At 50.4% G+C, this 18418-nt stretch overlaps 1 protein-coding gene across 1 annotated transcript in view; it reads right to left on the bottom strand.

Moving 5' to 3' along the window:
- Nucleotides 1–18418, bottom strand: part of NBEAL2 (neurobeachin like 2) — a 149787-nt gene that overhangs the window by 96424 nt on the left and 34945 nt on the right. Inside the window, exons 3-5 of the mRNA XM_048510517.1 lie at nucleotides 14631–14795; nucleotides 3666–3747; nucleotides 526–650 (exon numbers count right to left, since the gene is read on the bottom strand). Coding sequence (XP_048366474.1) covers nucleotides 526–650; nucleotides 3666–3747; nucleotides 14631–14795 — 372 coding nt within the window. The remainder of the gene's footprint in view (nucleotides 1–525; nucleotides 651–3665; nucleotides 3748–14630; nucleotides 14796–18418) is intronic.

Genomic DNA, 18418 nt, shown 5'->3' with positions numbered 1-18418 from the left:
TGGCCCAGGCCAGCCTAGGTGTGTCTGTGTGGGGGGTGATTTTCCACCCCCATGTGACAAACTCTGTGTGCACGTGCCCACAGAGAGGGCTCCGAGTGCCACCTCTGGCACCCATGCCATTGGTTCGCCATCACTGTCCTAGTCTCTGAGGCAGCAGAAAACAAGCTTGCTCCCTCACCAACATGACATCCCTTCAAATATCTGAACATGGCTATCGTGTCACCTCTTAACCTTCTCTTTACCAAGCTACCCATCCCCAGCTCCCTCAGTCTCTCCTCGTAGGGCATGGATTCCCGACCTTTGACCATGTTGGTCGCCCTCCTCTGGACCCGCTCAAAACTGATTGAAACTGTGCAGTAGATGCAGCAAAATTCTGTTCTGTGGTTTGTTGTCAACGTTTTTAAAAAGGGGCGTGTGGTCTCTGGGTTGTTACATCCAAATAAGCTATGAACTATGAAAACTGCTGTGCCCATCACAAATCTCAGTTGAGGGATGTGGCGGGGGGGGGGGGGGCAGCACACTCACCCGCTCTGTTGTCTCCTCCAGGTCTGGTAGGGATCAAAGAGGCACTCGCAGAGGTGCAGAGCATACAAAGTGATGTTTTCCAGCTGACCCCTGTAGAACAAATCCTGCCCCGGGGCGTTCTTGAGCTGTCAAGGAGAAAAGGAGCCAAGTTAATCTGCAGATCGGGGCGTTTTGTGGTGCTCAGCTTCCGTCAGAAAGCCTGTTCCCCAGATGCAGCTGAGATACACGGTGTCACGTGATTCAAAGACACAAGAAGAAGAAGAAGAAGAAGAAGAAGAAGAAGAAGAAGAAGAAGAAGAAGAAGAAGAAGAAGAAGAAGAAGAAGAATTTGGATTTATATCCCCCCTTTCTCTCCTGCAGGAGACTCAAAGGGGCTGACAATCTCCTTGCCCTTCCCCCCTCACAACAAACACCCTGTGAGGTGGGTGGGGCTGAGAAGGAAACTCCCGGGCTGTGACTAGCCCAAGGTCACCCAGCTGGCGTGTGTGGGAGTGTACAGGCTAATCTGAATTCCCCAGATAAGCCTCCACAGCTCAGGCGGCAGAGCTGGGAATCAAACCCGGTTCCTCCAGACTAGATACACGAGCTCTTTACCTCCTACGCCACTGCTGCTCCTGCTGGCAAAAGTTACCAGGGCTAATTTAGCTCACTGGATAAGGCGGCCCCACAGAGGAAGTTTGCAGGGCAAGCAAAAAGGAAAAAGTCCCGTGCCTTAAGTGGAGCTGGCCGAACGAAGGGAGAGAAGAGACTTGGCAACTCAGGTAGGCACACCAGAGTTTGAAGAGGTGCAGGCGAAGGTGATGGGGTGTACCTGTTTTTGCCTCCCGGCCAGCCCAGCTATCTTGGTGCCTGGGGTCAGGGGCTCCTGACATTAATTGGGGTCTGGATTTTGTCTTGCTTAGAATGCTTGGCCCCTTCCACACACGCAAAATAATGCGTTTTCAAACCACTTTCACAACTGTTTGCAAGTGGATTTTGCTATTCCGCACAGCTTCAAAGAGTACTGAGAGCAGTTTGAAAGTGCATTATTCTGCATGTGCGGAATGAGCCCTTGTTTCTCTTTCGTTTTCTCCCTGTCTCCACGCTTGCACCAAGTAATGATTTAGGTTGCATTCAAGTTCCGGTGTGCCCTCTTATCGGTGCATACGGCCTTGAGCAGTGGTGGGATCCAAAATTTTTAGTAACAGGTTCCCATGGTGGTGGGATTCAAACTGTGGCATAGCGCCAATGGGGCTGGGCGGGGCACGACGGGGGCGGGGGCGGGCATTCTGGGGGCGGGGCATTCCTGGGCGGGGCTGTGGCAAGGACGTAGCCACTGCGCCGGTCCTTGGGCGGGAAACGAATGCACGCAGGCGCAGGCTGCCACGCACGCTGGTGCACCTCCTGCTAGACTGCTTCAAGTTCTGCGCGCTCCTGCTGAGAGGAGGGGCGTAACTAAGGCAATAACCACGTGGCAAAATCACCAATTAGTAACCCCCTCTCGGCACACACAAATAATTAGTAACCTACTCTCGGGAACCTGTGAGAACCTGCTGGATCCCACTTCTGGCCTTGAGGAGTAACGGGCTGGTCCATCCCTGCTCTGTAGAACTCTGCTTTGGTGTTTGGGAAGGAGGGAAGTGGGAGGGGCAGAATGATGCACATGAAAGGGGAATGCTGTCGTCTGTCAATAAAAGCTGCTGATTGAAAATCACTGAGCTTGTTATTGGTAATGGATCCAGGGCTTGACGTCTGGAGCCCCAGAGAGCTCAGCAGTGCCCGGCCTTCTCTTCCCCCTGGCTATGGGTGGCAGGGACTGGAAACGTAACAAATGCCCATTGCACACCTGACCCATTCCACCCAGGTAAGTTCGGGGCAGCCAAATACCATGAGCCAGCCCTGCTGGTAAGCCTGGTTAGGGCAGAAATGTAGAAACCTGGAACTGGAAGGGAACTCAAAGGTCATCTAGTCTAACCCGTTCTCCTGTCTGAGGGTCCCTTTACATCCTTGGGACCTGCCATGCCCCCCCTCCTTGTTAGGAAGATTTTTAAGTAAGGTTTTGCAGGACACTAGTTTTAAGTATCAATCGCTGTTTTAAATTAGTATTTTAAAGTTTATGGGGCTTAATTCATCAGCTCATTCTGTTTTAGCTCAATGTTAGGTATTATTTATAGGTTGTTGCTTATGCACCCCTCTTGTTGCTTGTATTTTATGATGATTGTGTTGTACACTGCCCAGAGCCCCTGGGGGGGTGGGGCGGTATACTGACATTGAATAAATAATGATATGGACATATAGTTTATGATGTTTTAAGCCATTGTATTTAATCATACAAGTTATATTAGAGCAGGGGTAGGGAACCTGCGGCTCTCCAGATGTTCAGGAACTACAATTCCCATCAGCCCCTACCAGCATGGCCAATTGGCCATGCTGACAGAGGCTGATGGGAATTGTAGTTCCTGAACATCTGGAGAGAAGACGAGGTTCCTACCCCTTGGTATTAGAGTAATTCACTGGGCAATTGCAAGCACGCTAAAAAACTTACTTTCACCGTTGGAAGAAACGAAACTCATAATAGAGCAGCTCCTTGACACTGGAGCTTTGATTTGGGAAAACAGGGCCCCACCTCAAGGAGATGAGGGAATTAGCAGAAACTCACAAAATACAGATAAGGGGCTGAAGTAAAACTGGGTTGATATAGCAACCAAGATCTCTCTGAACGGACAAGATGACATAAAGAAATCACTACTGCACTGCAATTGTAGAAAGCAAGGTGGGCTTTTGGGAGAGGAGGAGATTCAAAATGGCAATGTGCAGCGTATTCCAAATCTAGCCAATGAATTCGGAAGACAAGGAGGGGATGTTTGTAAGAGATTATGTACTAGTGCATGAAACAGCAGCTCCCTTGAACCTCCTCCCTGTTGCTAACAGAGGAGAGTTCCCTCTTCTGCGCAGAATTGAATGAAAATCAATCTCTGAACACTGAAGAAGCTTTGGATGGTTATTTTTGTAACCGGTCAGAGCTTTTGCTCTGTGGACACAGGGCCTCGCCCTGTGCCTATCAATAATAATAATAATAACCCCCTGCACAAGGCTCTTGGGAAGTTTACCCATTCATTTCTTCATTTGTAGCGACCCGGCCTCCAGAGTTGGGAGCTTACCTTGTTAGAACAGGCAGACAGCAAACTGATCACCTCGTGAACAAATGCCGGGGGCCGGTCTGCTTGGACGTTTTCCAGATTCCTGGGGGGGAAATCAGCACACCGATCTGAGAAGGAGTCCAGAGTTTTAAGCAACCGTCCGGGGAAGCACAAAGCCCCGTGGCCACGTTCCCGTGCAAAACCTGAGCTCGCTCACTCCTAGACATGAACGCTTGCGCATTAGAGAACAGCCTTTCTGGTTTAGGAAGTCTCTCCAGCAGCGCCAAAGCGGATCCTGAACAGGAACTCATTAATGCTTCCGCAGCTGCGAGGCAGGCAGAATGGGAAGGAGGCGGCGGAGCCGTTCTGTGATTCTCCGCGTGCGGAAGCCTGCAAATCAACACACTCCGGAATATAAAAGGAAAGAGGCGTGATGCCCGGGACCGGCAATTGTAACTCTGAAGCAAATTTTCTACCACTCAAGGTGGAAACAGCTGCACTCACACACGAGAAATCCAGCCTCTAGCTAAAAAAACTTCGCTTTAATGGTATTAACAGTTGCCACGCGTGACCTGCCTTTTCCGTGGGCTTCACACAACCCCTTAACGCTGTGAACACCCTTCCACACTGAGTGAAAATAACACAGCTTTGGACCAGTTCCCATGATGCCCAAAAGCTGGCAAAAGCAAGCAAGTCTGCCCTTGAGGCTCAGGCAGCGTGAACGAATTTCCCTAATTTTTTTGCGGTGTGTAATACTGTACAATGCACTGGGGGGCTGGTCTGTTAATGAAGAAGAAGAAGAAGAAGAAGAAGAAGAAGAAGAAGAAGAAGAAGAAGAAGAAGAAGAAGAAGAAGAAGAGGAGGAGGAGGAGGAGGAGGAGGAGTTTGGATTTATATCCCCCCTTTCTCTCCTACAGGAGACTCAAAGGGGCTGACAATCTCCTTGCCCTTCCCCCGTCACAACAAACACCCTGTGAGGTAGGTGGAGCTGAGAGAGCTCTGAGAAGCTGTGACTAGCCCAAGGTCACCCAGCTGGCGTGTGGGGGAGTGCCCAGGCTAATCTGAATTCCCCAGAGAAGCCTCCACAGCTCAGGCGGCAGAGCTGGGAATCAAACCCGGTTCCTCCAGATTAGATACACGAGCTCTTAACCTCCTACGCCGCTGCTGCAGGAAGTGCAGATTTGGCCCACTCCACAACCTACCTTAACTCGAGCCCCCTTATCCAGAATTGCCCGAGATGCTTCCAATATAAGAGACTCCTTTTCGATACCTTTAAAAATTTCTTTTGCTGTTGCTCTTTACATGGCAGAGCAACTCCTGGGATTCCTTGGTGCCTTCCCACTTACGACGCACTAACCAGTTCGCTTCAGGAAACTGGGAGGGGCTGAGCCATCCAAGGTCAATGCAACTTATTTAATACATTCCACAGCTCCTCGGCCTCCAAAATATAAAAGCTCAGAAATCCTCCTTGAAACCCCCCCCCCAAAGCGTAACCTGAAAAAATCCCTTCTGCAGCCCTCAACCACCTAAGCTTCGTGAAAGGGACTCCCAGAACTACCCGGGTTCCCTGGGTCCGCAGCCACCCCCCCTCAGCAAGCAGTGCATGCTTAGGGGAGGTTAAGAGCTACGTGTATCTAATCTGGGAGGAATCGGGGTTTGATTCCCAGCTCTGCCGCCCTGGAGCTGTGGAGGCTTCCTCTAAGAATTCCAAGGTTCCCAGCCTGGGCACTCCCACACACGCGCATGGCTGGGTGACCTTGGAGCTAGGTCACAGCTACCGGAGGTTTCCTCTCTCAGCCCCACCCACCTCACAGGGTGTTTGTTGTGAGGGGGAAGGGCAAGGAGATTGTCAGCCCCCTTGAGTCTCCTGTAGGAGAGAAAGGGGGGATATAAATTCAAACTCTTCTTCTTCTTCTTCTCCTGCCAGCCAAGGTGCTTAAGTGCTACTGAACAGGCACTAATTCAACATGCACCCAATTAGGAGCGCTTGTGCCCAGCGGTAAACCTGAGGGACCTTTAGGTGGCTTTTAGGCACACGTAAACTGTAGAGTGAAAAGTAGAAGAAACGGGGCAGTTCTAACCACTGATCCAATGTGGTGTATTGGTTAAGAGCAGGTGCACTCTAATCTGGAGAACCGGGCTTGATTCCCTGCTCTGCCACTTGAGCTGTGGAGGCTTATCCGATGAACCAGATTAGCTTGTGCACGCCAACACATGCCAGCTGGGTGACCTTGGGCTAGTCACAGTTCTTTGAGCTCTCTGCTCCCACCCACCTCACAGGGTGTTTGTTGTAGGGGGAGGAAGGAGGGAAAGGAGCTTGTAAGCTCCTTGGAGTCTCCTTACAGGAGAGAATGGTGGGGTATAAATTCAACTCTTCTTCTAGCTCCCTCTCCCACCCCAAGTAAAGAAGCAATCCTTTGGGTTGCCAGCACCAGGCTGGAGAATTCCTGGAGATTTGGGAATACAGCCGAAGGAAGACAGAGTTTGGGGAGGTGAGGGGGCTCAGCAGGGGCGTTGGGCCATCGAGCCCGCCCTCCAAAGCAGCTGTTTTCTCCAAGGGAACTGATCTCTGCAGTCATAATCCTGGGAGAACTCCAGCCCCTGCCTGGAGGTTGGCAATCCTGGCACCCAAATCTCAGGCACCCAAATCTCTGGCACCTCTCAGGACCCCACAGCTCCCAGAGAGCCCCTCTGTCCTCATTCAGACAGAAGAAGAGAAGAAGAAGAAGGTTTGGTTTATATCACTCTCTCCTGCAGGAGACTCAAAGGGGCTTACAATCCTCCTTCCCCACAGCAAACACCCTGTGGTGGGTGGAGACTGAGAGGCTCGAGCTGAGCCCAGCCCAAGGTCCTCCAGCGTGTGTGGGGGGTACAGGCTTCCAGAATCAAACCCGATTCCTCCAGATTAGATACACGAGCTCTTAACCTTCTTCGCCACTGCTGCTCATTGGAAGAAGACTGGAAGAAGAAGAGTTGGATTTATATCCCCCCCTTTCTCTCCTGCAGGAGACTCAAAGGGGCTTACAATCTCCTTGCCCTTCCCCCCCCCCCACAACAAACACCCTGTGAGGTAGGTGGGGCTGAGAGAGCTCCGAGAAGCTGTGACTAGCCCAAGGTCACCCAGCTGGCGTGTGTGGGAGTGCCCAGGCTAATCTGAATTCCCCAGAGGAAGCCTCCTTCCACAGTCTCCAGGGCTACGGGCAGAGCTGGGAATCAAACCCGGTTCCTCCAGATTAGATACACGAGCTCTTAACCTCCTACGCCACTGCTGCTCCAGAGGTGACTGGAGATCTCCAGCTACTACAAGGGATCTTCTGGTGACATAGAAGACCAGTTCATCTAAACAGCTGCGTTGGAAGGTGGTCTCTGCAGCTTCATACCCCATTGAAGCCCCTCGCCCTTCCCCAACCCTGCACTTCTCAGGCTCCGCCTCCCAAATCTTCATGCATTTCTCAACCTTGCGCTGGCAACCTTACCTGGGCTGCCACACCTTCCAAGGTCATGTCGGAGAGGCTCCTATTCCCATTCCCTTCTCTTCCCTGCCTTCATTACTAAAGATGTGCACCAAACGGTCTGAAAGTTTCTCCTGACCCGGCCTTTCCACCACAGAGCACGCCCCGAAGCCAGACACGGGGCTGAGCCCTGTGACCGCCCCACGCTGTGCTCCCCCCAAAAGAAGACGAAGAAGAAGAGTTTGGATTTATATCCCCCCTTTCTCTCCTGCAGGAGACTCAAAGGGGCTGACAATCTCCTTGCCCTTCCCCCCTCACAACAAACACCCTGTGAGGTGGGTGGGGCTGAGAGAGCTCCGAGAAGCCGTGACTAGCCCAAGGTCACCCAGTTGGCGTGTGTGAGAGTGCACAGGCTAATTTGAATCCCCCAGAGAAGCCTCCACAGCTCAGGCGGCAGAGCGGGGGATCAAACCCGGTTCCTCCAGATTAGATACGCGAGCTCTTAACCTCCTACACCACTGCTGCTCCAAAAGAACCCCATCTCCCCAGTGTTGTGAGGTTTCCGGGCTGTATGGCCGTGTTCCAGTTGCACTTTCTCCCGATGTTTCACCTGCATCTTGCCAGCCACAGATGCAGGCGAAACATCAGGAGAATATGCTACTGGAATACAGCTATGCAGCCCAGAAACCCCACAACACTTCCTGCTGCGAAAGCCTCCGACAATACAATCCCATCACTTTACACCTTTTGAAAATTCCTCCTTCAAAGAAATGATCCTTACACCTTTCAAAAATTCAGATTTTTCTCTTGCTGCAAGCAGTGCGCAGACGGTGGACAGCACGCGCTGTTTCGAGGCAGGGTGGAACGTCCAGGACTGAGCCGGAAAGAGCCGCCGGAGAAACAGGAACGGGTTCCTTCGCCGCCCCCACAACCTCCCCCGGGGAGAAGGGAACAACTGGTCAGCCCAGCCTTCGTGGGAAGCCCGGAATGACCTCCTCCGCTCTTCTGCACAAACAAGGCCCAGAGCTTGGCGTGCATTCATGTCCGTGGCACGGTTCCAAGTGCTCTCACCAGCAAAGCGGCTCCACAAACTCTGCGGGTGGGCCTGTGGGGGAAGAAAACCCTACCAAAGGTGTAACCTCCCCACCCCCTTCCTTGCAAGACATTCCTGGTTGTTAGGGGGTTGTCAATCTCCAGGTAGGGGATGGAGATCTCCCAGCAATACAATTTATCTCCAGACTCTACAAATTGCAGCGTGGTGTAGTGGTTAAGATAGGCTGATCAGACGTCCCGCTTTTGGCGGGACAGTCCCACCTTCAAACAATTTGTCCCGCGTCCCGCGGGTTATTTCAATTGTCCCGATTTTTGTAAGGCTGCCGCACTGCCTTCTGGGGTGCAAGAAACGGCAGCACCCCAGAAGGCAGTGCACTCCTGCGGCTGCGCGCGCATGGGCGCACGCGCGCGGCCTTCCAGCCGCCTACCCGCTCATCCCGGTTCACAAAGGTGACTATCTGGTCACCTTAGGTTAAGAGCAGGTGGATTCTAATCTGGAGAACCAGGTTTGATTCCCCACTCCTCCACCTGAGTGGCAGAGGCTTATCTGGTGAACCGGGTGTGTTTCCGCACTCCTACATTCCTGCTGGGTGACCTTGGGCTAGTTACAGTTTGTCCAAAACTCTCTCAGCCCCACCTGCCTCACAAGGTGTCTGTTGTGGGGAGAAGAAGGGAAAGGAGCTTGTAAGCCACCTTGAGTCTCCTTCAGGAGAGAAAGGTGGGGTATGAATCCAAACTCTTTTCCTTCTTTTAAAACATTTATTCCCCTTCTCTGTAGAAAATGGCTGTTTTGGAGGGGGGGCTCTATGGCATTATACTTCCCCGAGGTCCGTCCCCCCCTTAAACCCGCCTCCTGCCCAGGCTCCGCCCTCAAATCGCCAGGTATTTCCAACTACGCGTGGGTCATCTTACAACAGGGGTCTTCAAACTGTGGCCCTCCAGATGTTCATGGACTACAATTCCCATCAGCCCCTGACAGCATGGCCAAGTGGTAGGGCTCATGTGAATTGTAGTCTATGAACATCTGGAGGGCCATAGTTTGAAGACCCCTGTCTTACATGATTGCAGATTTAATAAGGGTAACTCCCCCAACTTCCCAGAACCAGGAGAGCAACACACTTACCGTGTTTCCCCGAAAATAAGGCAGTGTCTTATTTAATTTTTGCTCCCAAAGATGCGCTATGTCTTATTTTCAGGGGATGTCTTATATTTCTGTGTTCTGCTCGTCGGGCATGCTTCCAAACAAAAACTTTGCTACGTCTTACTTTCGGGGGATGCCTTATATTTCGCGCTTCAGCAAAACCTCTACTACGTCTTATTTTCAGGGGATGTCTTATATTCGGGGAAACAGGGTATCAGCCAGGCCTTATTTCTCATTTGCAGGCCACGGGCCACACAGGAAGACGGTGTGAGCATCAGGCAGTGGTGGGATCCAAAAATTTTAGTAACAGGTTCCCATGGTGGTGGGATTCAAACTGTGGCATAGCGCCAATGGGGCTGGGTGGGGCACGATGGGGGCGTGGGCGGGCATTCCGGGGGCAGGGCATTCCTGGATGGGGCGGTGGCAAGGACGCAGCCGCTGCGCTGGTCCTTGGGCGGGAAACGAATGCACGCAGGCGCAGGCTGCCACGCACGCCGGTGCACCTCCTGCTAGACTGCTTCCAGTTCTGCGCGCTACTGCTGAGAGGAGGGGCGTAACTAAGGCCAAAATCACGTGGCAAAATCACGTATTAGTAACCCCCTCTCGGCACACACCAATAATTAGTAACCTACTCTCGGGAACCTGTGAGAACCTGCTGGATCCCACCTCTGGCATCAGGCCAGCAAGCCAAGAATAACCCAGTTTAGTTTTTCTTAAAGGGCCTCCGAAAACCAAACCAGAAGTCCTAATAGTTGAGCTGCAATAAAACTGGGGGCTGGAGGGAGCGGCCGCACAGCAACACTAGGTGCACGGATTCACAAGGAAAGGGAAATCAGATTCCTCTGCTGCCAGCTCCTACTTCATCCCCTTTTTCAATGTGCCATCATTTTCAGGGTTTTTTAAAAATATATATATTATATGTTTTAATTTTTAATAATTGGATTTTTGCACAAGTTCCCCCAGGTCTTGCAAACTTGCAGATCAAGCGGAGGTAGGAACTTTTATGACTTTTTTATTCCCACAGGCGCCATCCCTCGACATCCAATGTGGTGGCATGGTGTAGTGGTTAAAGTGTTGGACCCAGGTTCGAATCTCGGTTCTGCCATGGAAGCCTGCTGGTTAACCTTGGTCAGTCACTCACTCTCAGCCAAACCTACCTTATAGGGTAGTTATGAGGATAAAAAAAGGAGAGGACTACGATGCCAGCCACTTTAAATCCCCATCAAGGAGGAAGGTGGGATATAAGTAAGTAAGTAAATAGATTATATTAAATATAGGGATTACTGTGACCTATAAGAAGAAGAAGAGTTTGGATTTATATCCCCCCTTTCTCTCCTGCAGGAGACTCAAAGGGACTGACAATCTCCTTGCCCTTCCCCCCTCACAACAAACACCCTGTGAGGTGGGTGGGGCTGAGAGAGCTCCAAGAAGCTGTGACTAGCCCAAGGTCACCCCGCTGGCGTGTGTGGGAGTGCACAGGCTAATCTGAATTCCCCAGAGAAGCCTCCACAGCTCAGGCGGCAGAGCAGGGAATCAAACCCGGTTCCTCCAGATTAGATATAAGGATGAGATCTTGCATTATGTGAAAGTTGGCACGGTACATTCTAAGGAGTGGACCGCTGTTAGAAAACATGCTTGATTTCAGAACATTTCCTGCGCCAAAACAAATAAAAAGCTTCCTTTGATTCATTAAACACACACACACACACACACCCCTTTGTATTGTCGAAGGCTTTCACAGCCGGATTCAACTGGTTGTAGTGGATTTTCCGGGCTGTGTGGCCATGGTCTGGTGGATCTTGTTCCTAACGTTTGGTTACAGTGTGTAACAGACTTCCCTCTGTGATACACCTCTGAAGATGCCGGCCACAGATGCAGGCGAAACGTTAGGAACAAGATCCACCAGACCACGGCCACACAGCCCGGAAAACCCACTACAACCAACACACACCTTTGTTTATATCTTGCTCTTATCCCCTCCTCTGAAGGAGAAATTTAGCCTCCCAGCAACCCTGCAGGGTGGATTCAGTGAAAGAGAACTTTGCCCAGAGTCTATTAGCAAGTTTCAGGATAACTTGCCTTTCTTATAACAGTCAGTTGCTACACCAAAGCAGCACAGCTTTCGCACAACGTAATATTTCCAGCAAATGAAAGATTGCAAAGAAGTCAAAAACGAACCATGGTGTTTAAAGATGCACATCAGCTATTTGGCAGCAAGGCCCAATTCACCGATGCAAAGTTTCATTGCGTTTGTTTTAACATTCCTCATTAATAGCAAAAATACAAATTGTGTCTTCCTATTCCTAACTGGTAGCTAAATACAAACGCCAGATTCCTTTCAATTGTTTCTTGAACAGCCGTGGGGAAACAGAAGTGGCTGGAGTTCAAACCCCCAGCTGGGCATGAATTTTCTTGTTAAAAGCAAAAGTCACAGTGGTTGGGAGTGGCTTCAATGTCAGACCTACGCTTTAACTTCCACTCCGCCATGGGCTACTCACCCTCTCTCAGACTGATCTGCCTCACAGGGTGGTGGTTATGAAAATATAGTGGAGGAAGAGAAAATTAAATTCACATCTCCTTGGAATGGGGAGAAGGACAGGGGTGTAACAACGGTGGGGCAAGGGAGGACGCTTCCCCTGGGAGCCAATTGCCCGGGGGCGCCTTCCCCACTGCCCCCCACCGCTGCTATACATGTGTCCCACAGAGGTTACCAACTTCCAAGTGGGGCCTGGAGATCTCCGAGGGGTACAATCAGCGGTGGGATCCAAAAATTTTAGTAACAGGTTCCCATGGTGGTGGGATTCAAACAGTGGTATAAGCCTCTCAATGGGGCTGGTGCGGGCATCGACAGGCTGCGTGGCTTCGGGCATTCCGGAGGTACGGGCATTAATAATTTCCTCTGTTACTGTAAAACTCTTTACTGTAACAAAAGTTTCCTAATGTAGTCCCAGCTGGGCCCATCTTTTCTTCAGTCCATAAATTTAAACTCATTATAGCAAGTCCTATGCGCTCTACCTGCCAACAGAAACAACCACTTCTCCTCTAATCGACTGCCTGTCAAACACTTAATACTTTCAAATACTTAATTTTGTTTCTAGAAATCAAAAGAAGGATACTTTCCTTAAACAAGGAACTTTACCATATTTCTAAAACATGTTTTTAAGGAGGAGAATTATCTCCTGTTTTCTACCTTCGCTAACCAGCCACATAGGAAACAACAGGACTTGATGATTTTTGGACCTAATGGCATTTCTAACGGAAAAGCAGACCCCATTAGTAACCCCCTCTCGGCACACACAAATAATTAGTAACCCACTCTCGGGAACTGGCGAGAACCTGCTGGATCCCACCTCTGGGTACAATTGATCTCTCGCCGGCACAGACAAGTTACCCTGGAGAAAATGGCCACATTGGAAGGTGTGCTGTATGGCATTAAGCCCCCTAAGGTCCCTCCCCACCCCAAACCAGCTCTTCCCAGACTCCCTCCTCAAAGGCTCATTCCGCACATGCAGAATAATGCACTTTCAAACTGCTTTCAGTGCTCTTTGAAGCTGTGCAGAATAGCAAAATCCACTTGCAAACAGTTGTGAAAGTGGTTTGAAAACGCATTATTTTGCGTGTGCGGAAGGGGCCAAAATCTCCAGCAATTTCTCAACTCAGAGTTGGCAACTATACCCACACAAGTATATCAGCCCCACAGAAGGTCACCAGGGGTGTTGATTGCATCACAGGAAAGCAGCCAGACGTGGGAAACGGCCCACGATGATCAGATCTGCAGCCGCCAGTTTCACATGCAAGCAGCCCCCTTGGTGTCGCATCTGAGCATGAACATCCCCTGCATGCCATCGCAATTCTGCAGCTGGGGAAGGGATGGAGCAGTTCAGGATGTCTCAGAGCTTCCATCCGTTCCAGCCGCCTCATCTTGGCCTCTCGGTCTCCATAGAGATTGGAAGCAGAAGCAGAGAGAGCTGACACAGACTGTGACTGAAGATTAACGGGGAAGATAAGATGGAAACCACCCACCCTCCCCAACTAAAGTAGGAAGCCAAAGTGGCTCGTCCCCCTCCTGAAATCCTCCTGAGGGAGTAGCAGTGGCGTAGTGGTTAAGAGCAGGTGGCAACCCTTGGGAATGCAGGGCCACAAAATGAGTGCCTCCACACATATTTAGTAAAATGGCGCTCTCTGGTTCTCAAGTGTGAAGCTGGACTGGCGAAGGAGACGCAATCAGGGGCCAGTTGGATGATGGCTAAGACAGGCTGACCAGACGTCCCGCTTTTGGCGGGACAGTCCCGCCTTCAAACAATTTGTCCCGCATCCCGTGGGTTATTTCAATTGTCCCGATTTTGGGGAGGCTGCCGCACTGCCTTCTGGGGTGCAAGGCAGTGCGGCAGCCTCCCAAAAATCAGGACAATTGAAATAACCTGCGGGACGCGGGACAAATTGTCCACGGGGGGAGCGGCCTGGGAGCTGAAGGCGCCTCTGTCACATGCCCTGTCACATGCGGGGGCGCGGGCGCTTACCCCCCCCCCCGTCCCGGTTCACAAAGGTGACCATCTGGTCACCTTAGGCTAAGATGGAGTTTAACAACAACAACCTTTATTTGGCATTTCAAAAATAGGTTCTAGAGCATTGCCAGACATTTTTGAAATACAAATCAAGAGTACATTCAAAGCGCAGACAGGAAGACTAGATAGCAGTATAAATTACTTAGAAAGTTCTGTCACTTGTAAAAGAAATTTTGCTACTTTTTCCAAGAGCACGACATCTGTGTTGTTTAACGGAAGCTCCACAACAGAGCAGTCAGAGTCACTTTCGGATTTGTCTAGGGCCAGACTGGGAGAGAAATTCCTAATGCCCACATATATCGGACAGTCAAGAATAATGTGAGCAAGAGTCTCCACTTGATTTTTACAGTGGGAATTGTAGTCCATGAACATCTGGAGCGCCATAGGTTGGCCACCCCTGAACCATCACAAAACTCACCAAGTTGATGTTAGGAGACAGCAAAAAGAATGCCACCTCCAGGCAACCTAGGGTCAGTTGTACACTACACTAAATCTCCACTCTTGAAAATCCCAACTGATGGGCCAGCGCATTAAAAAAGCAGCCAGACCTTCAAACATCTACCAAAACATAAATAATATTTCCCTGAGATGTTAAAACAATAATTCTCGCCTCGTGAGAAGATGCCCGGATGGGACTCTCGCTTTGAACACGATGTTATGTCATGATAACACCACATCCAAAGGTGAGAATCAGCCCAGGGCTGAGCTTTAGAAAGCCAAGTGCTTGATTTCTTTCTCTCTCTTTCTTGGTTTGTTTCCCGCACACGCCCTTTACCTGCAAATGATGATGAAGAACTTGACAAGCAGGAGGGCCCGGCTGAGCCCTGCCTCGGCCACGGCATCGTTTGAGATCTGGGCCACGCTGCACGTCAGCTGTTGGGTCAGCACCTGCAGGACATCTCGGGGCAGCAGGGGAATCTCGGAGACGGAGTCCTCTGGCCTGGGGGAAGGAAAAACCAGGCGGAGATGCAGATTATTTCCTGCCAACCGGAGCACAGGGCGGCTTCTCAGGTCAGAACAGGACAAGACTGAGAATCTCACCGGGCAACCCCCCAAGACTTGGCCTAGCTTTTGCTGAGATGGGGGCGCAGATCAAACGAGGAAAAAGGAAGAAACGATGAAAATGAACAGAACTTGGTTGCCAGTGTTGAAAAATACTAGAGTCAAGACAGTGTCTAACCAGCTCCACACATACATAGGATGACTATAGACAAAGGAAACAAAGGCCAGGATACTTCTATTCAGATGCTCCCACCTATTGACCTTGCTATCTCTATTGTTACTCCCAGGCTATAAACTTCATTGTTACTCATACTTCTATTCAGATGCCCTCACCTATTGACCTGGCTGTCTTCTTTGTTACTCACAGACAATGTTTCATCACCCACCCTGGACACTCCAACAGGTATATATACTCCACTTGCTTTCCCAACATCAGATCCTCTGAAGATGCCAGCCACAAATGCAGGTGAAACATCAGGAGAGAATGCTGCTAGAACACGGCTACACAGCCTGGAAACCACACAGCACCCCAGTGATTCCGGCCATGAAAGCCTTCGACAATACGAGGAAAAATGAGCTTCTCCTTGGAGCAAGGGGGAGAGGTAAATATATTTAATGAAAAGACGTGCCTTCCTGTCACAGAATCATAGAGTTGGAAGAGACGCCCCGGGCCATCCAGTCCAACCCCCTGCCATGCAGGAACATACCATCATAGCACTCCTGACAGATGTTCATGCAGCCTCTGTTTAAAAACCTCCAAAGAAGGAGACTCCACCACACTCCGAGGGAGTGCATTCCACTGTCTTTTGTGACGTTCTGGGCACTTCAGTTCAAGAGGTCACAGGGAGAGGCTCTCCTGACCCATCAAAGCATGAAGATCCCTATTTGCTACTGGGCCCAATTCGAGGTCTTGACGTTGACATTCAAAGCCCTAAACGTCTTGGGTTCCACCTACCTGAAGGAGCACCTGCATCCATATGAACCTGCAAGAGCAGAGGTGGGATCCAGCAGGTTCTCACAGGATCCCGAGAGTAGGTTACTAATTATTTGTGTGCGCCGAGAGGGGGTTACTAATGGGTGATTTTGCCCCGTGATTTTTGCCTTCGTTATGCCCCTCCTCTCAGCAGTAGCGCGCAGAACTGGAAGCAGTCTAGCAGGAGGTGCACCGGCATGCGTGGCAGCCTGCGCCTGTGTGCACTAGTTTCCTGCCCAAGGACTGGCGCAGCGGCTGCGTCCTTGCCACAGCCCCGCCCAGGAATGCCCCACCCTGCCCCCGGAATGCCCCGCCCAGCCCCATTGGCGCTACACCACAGTTTGAATCCCACCACCATGGGAACCTGTTACTAAAATTTTTGGATCCCACCACTGGGCATGAGCATTGAGGTCAAGGGGAGGGGGTCCCTGGTGGTCCCTTCCCCACTGAGGTGAGGGGAAGGGAGTATGTGGGAGGGCTTCCTCCACGGCCGGTCACAGACCATGGAACAGCCAGCCTGGTATCGTGCTTAAGGTGCACTCTAATCTGGAGAGCTGGGTTCGATTCCCCGCTGTGCCACTTGAGCTGTGGAGGCTTATCTGGGGAACCAGATTAGCTTGTGCACTCCAACTGGGTGACTTTGGGCCAGCTGGGTGACCTTGGGCTAGTCACAGTTCTTCGGAGCTCTCTCAGCCCCACCCACCTCACAGGGTGTTTGTTGGGCAGGGGGGAGAAGGAGACTGCAAGCCCCTTTGAGTCTCCTTAGAGGAGAGAAGGGGGGGGGGTATAAATCCAAACTCTTTCTCTTCTTCCCTGTGGAAATTCTCCAGGTGCCAACCCTTTATGGGTTTTAGTGTCTGCCGAAGACAGTCCATGAAATCATGAAATAATAACAAAAATTGTATATATGATGCACTGGCGTAATGCCCATTGGGCAAGGTGGGCAGCTGCCCAGGGCATCACCTTGTGGAGGGCATCAAAATGCTGGGTTCGTTTTTGGGTATTTTAGTGGTTTTCCATTTTTGGCCTGCAGTGGGTGCAGTTTTTAGGCTAGCAGCACCAAAATTTCAGCGTATCATCAGGAGACTGTCCTTATGCTACCCCCCAAGTTTGGTGAGGTTTGGTTCAGGGAGTCCAGAGTTATAGACTCCCAAAGGGGGTGCCCCTATCCCCCATTGTTTCCAATGGGAGCTAATAGGAGATGGGGGCTACAGTTTTGAGGGTCCATAACTTTGTCCCCCCTGAACCAAACTGCACCAAACTTGGGGGGAATCATTAGGGAAGTCTCCTGATGAGACCCTGAAAGTTTCGAGACTGTGCCTTCAAAAATGTGCCCCCCCCCAGCCTGCAACCCCCATTGACAGCAATGCAGAAAACTCAATGCAGAACAAAGATTCTTGGGCAAATTTCGGGATGTTCTTGCAGGGAGGGCATTCATGGACGTATCATCACCAAAATTTCAGGGTATCATCTGGAGACTGTCATGATGGCACCCCCACGGTTTGGTGCAGTTTGGTTCAGGGGGTCCAAAGTTATGGACCCTCAAAAGGGTAGCCCCCATCTCCTTAGCAAAGAATGTGGGATTGGGTACCCCCTTTGAGGGTCCATAACTTTGGACCCCTAAACAAAACTGCACCAAACTTTGGGGGTACCATAAGGACAGTTTCCAGATGATACCCTGAAATTTTGGTGCTGATATGTCTAAAAATGCACCCCCTGAAGGCACCAATGTCCTGGTGCAAAACAAATTTGATCGTGGTGGAGTGGCCGCCCATGGGGGGGCGGGCATCCAACTCAGGTTTTGCCCAGGGCTACAGTTTGCCCAGGGCTGCCTCATTACGCCCCTGATATGATGCACGTGCAAGTTTTATCGCTATGTTCCTCTTTGACGTCCTCACAAGAGAATTCTCTTGTAACTTTTATACAATCAACAGTCAAATAAAAAATCTTGCAGGAAATTGATAATGGATGCTTAGCTTATCTCCTTCGGGGATAGGGCGTTATATTAAATCCAATAAATAATAATAATAATAATAATAATAATAATAATAATAATAATAATAATAACCACCACCACCACCACCACCACCACCATCATCATCATCATCCCACTAGTAGTCGGTGCTCTAGGAGGAATCCCAAGAAATCTTGAAAAACATCTGGAAAGCCTAAACTTGGACAGAACATCAGTCCACCTGCTGCAGAAAGCAGCACTTCTAGGAACTGCACATATTCTACGCAAATACCTCTAATATCCTAGGTCCTTGGGAAGGACTCGATATTCAGAGATTAATTCCAGACACTTGTGCTGTGTTGTTATGTGTATAACAACAACAACAACAACAACAACATATTCCAAGATGGGTCCCACTCTCTGTCGGGCTGCAATGGTTCCGTCTTCATGGCTGTGATTGCAATTACATCAATTATTAGTTTCGGGACAGAGATCCCTAACAGGCCGTGGGCAAGGTCTGTACTACGTTGCTGAAGAGGTGGGAATTATCCCACGAAACAGAACACCGGGAAACCTGTCTTGCAAGGTATTTATTTGACTGTAAAAGTGTCAAGATAGTTTTCTTCAGTGAGGG

This window comes from Sphaerodactylus townsendi, linkage group LG11 (assembly GCF_021028975.2).
Source record: "Sphaerodactylus townsendi isolate TG3544 linkage group LG11, MPM_Stown_v2.3, whole genome shotgun sequence".
NCBI lineage: Eukaryota > Metazoa > Chordata > Lepidosauria > Squamata > Sphaerodactylidae > Sphaerodactylus > Sphaerodactylus townsendi.
Note: the sequence above shows the minus strand (reverse complement) of the source record. Positions and strands in the feature narration are given on the sequence as shown.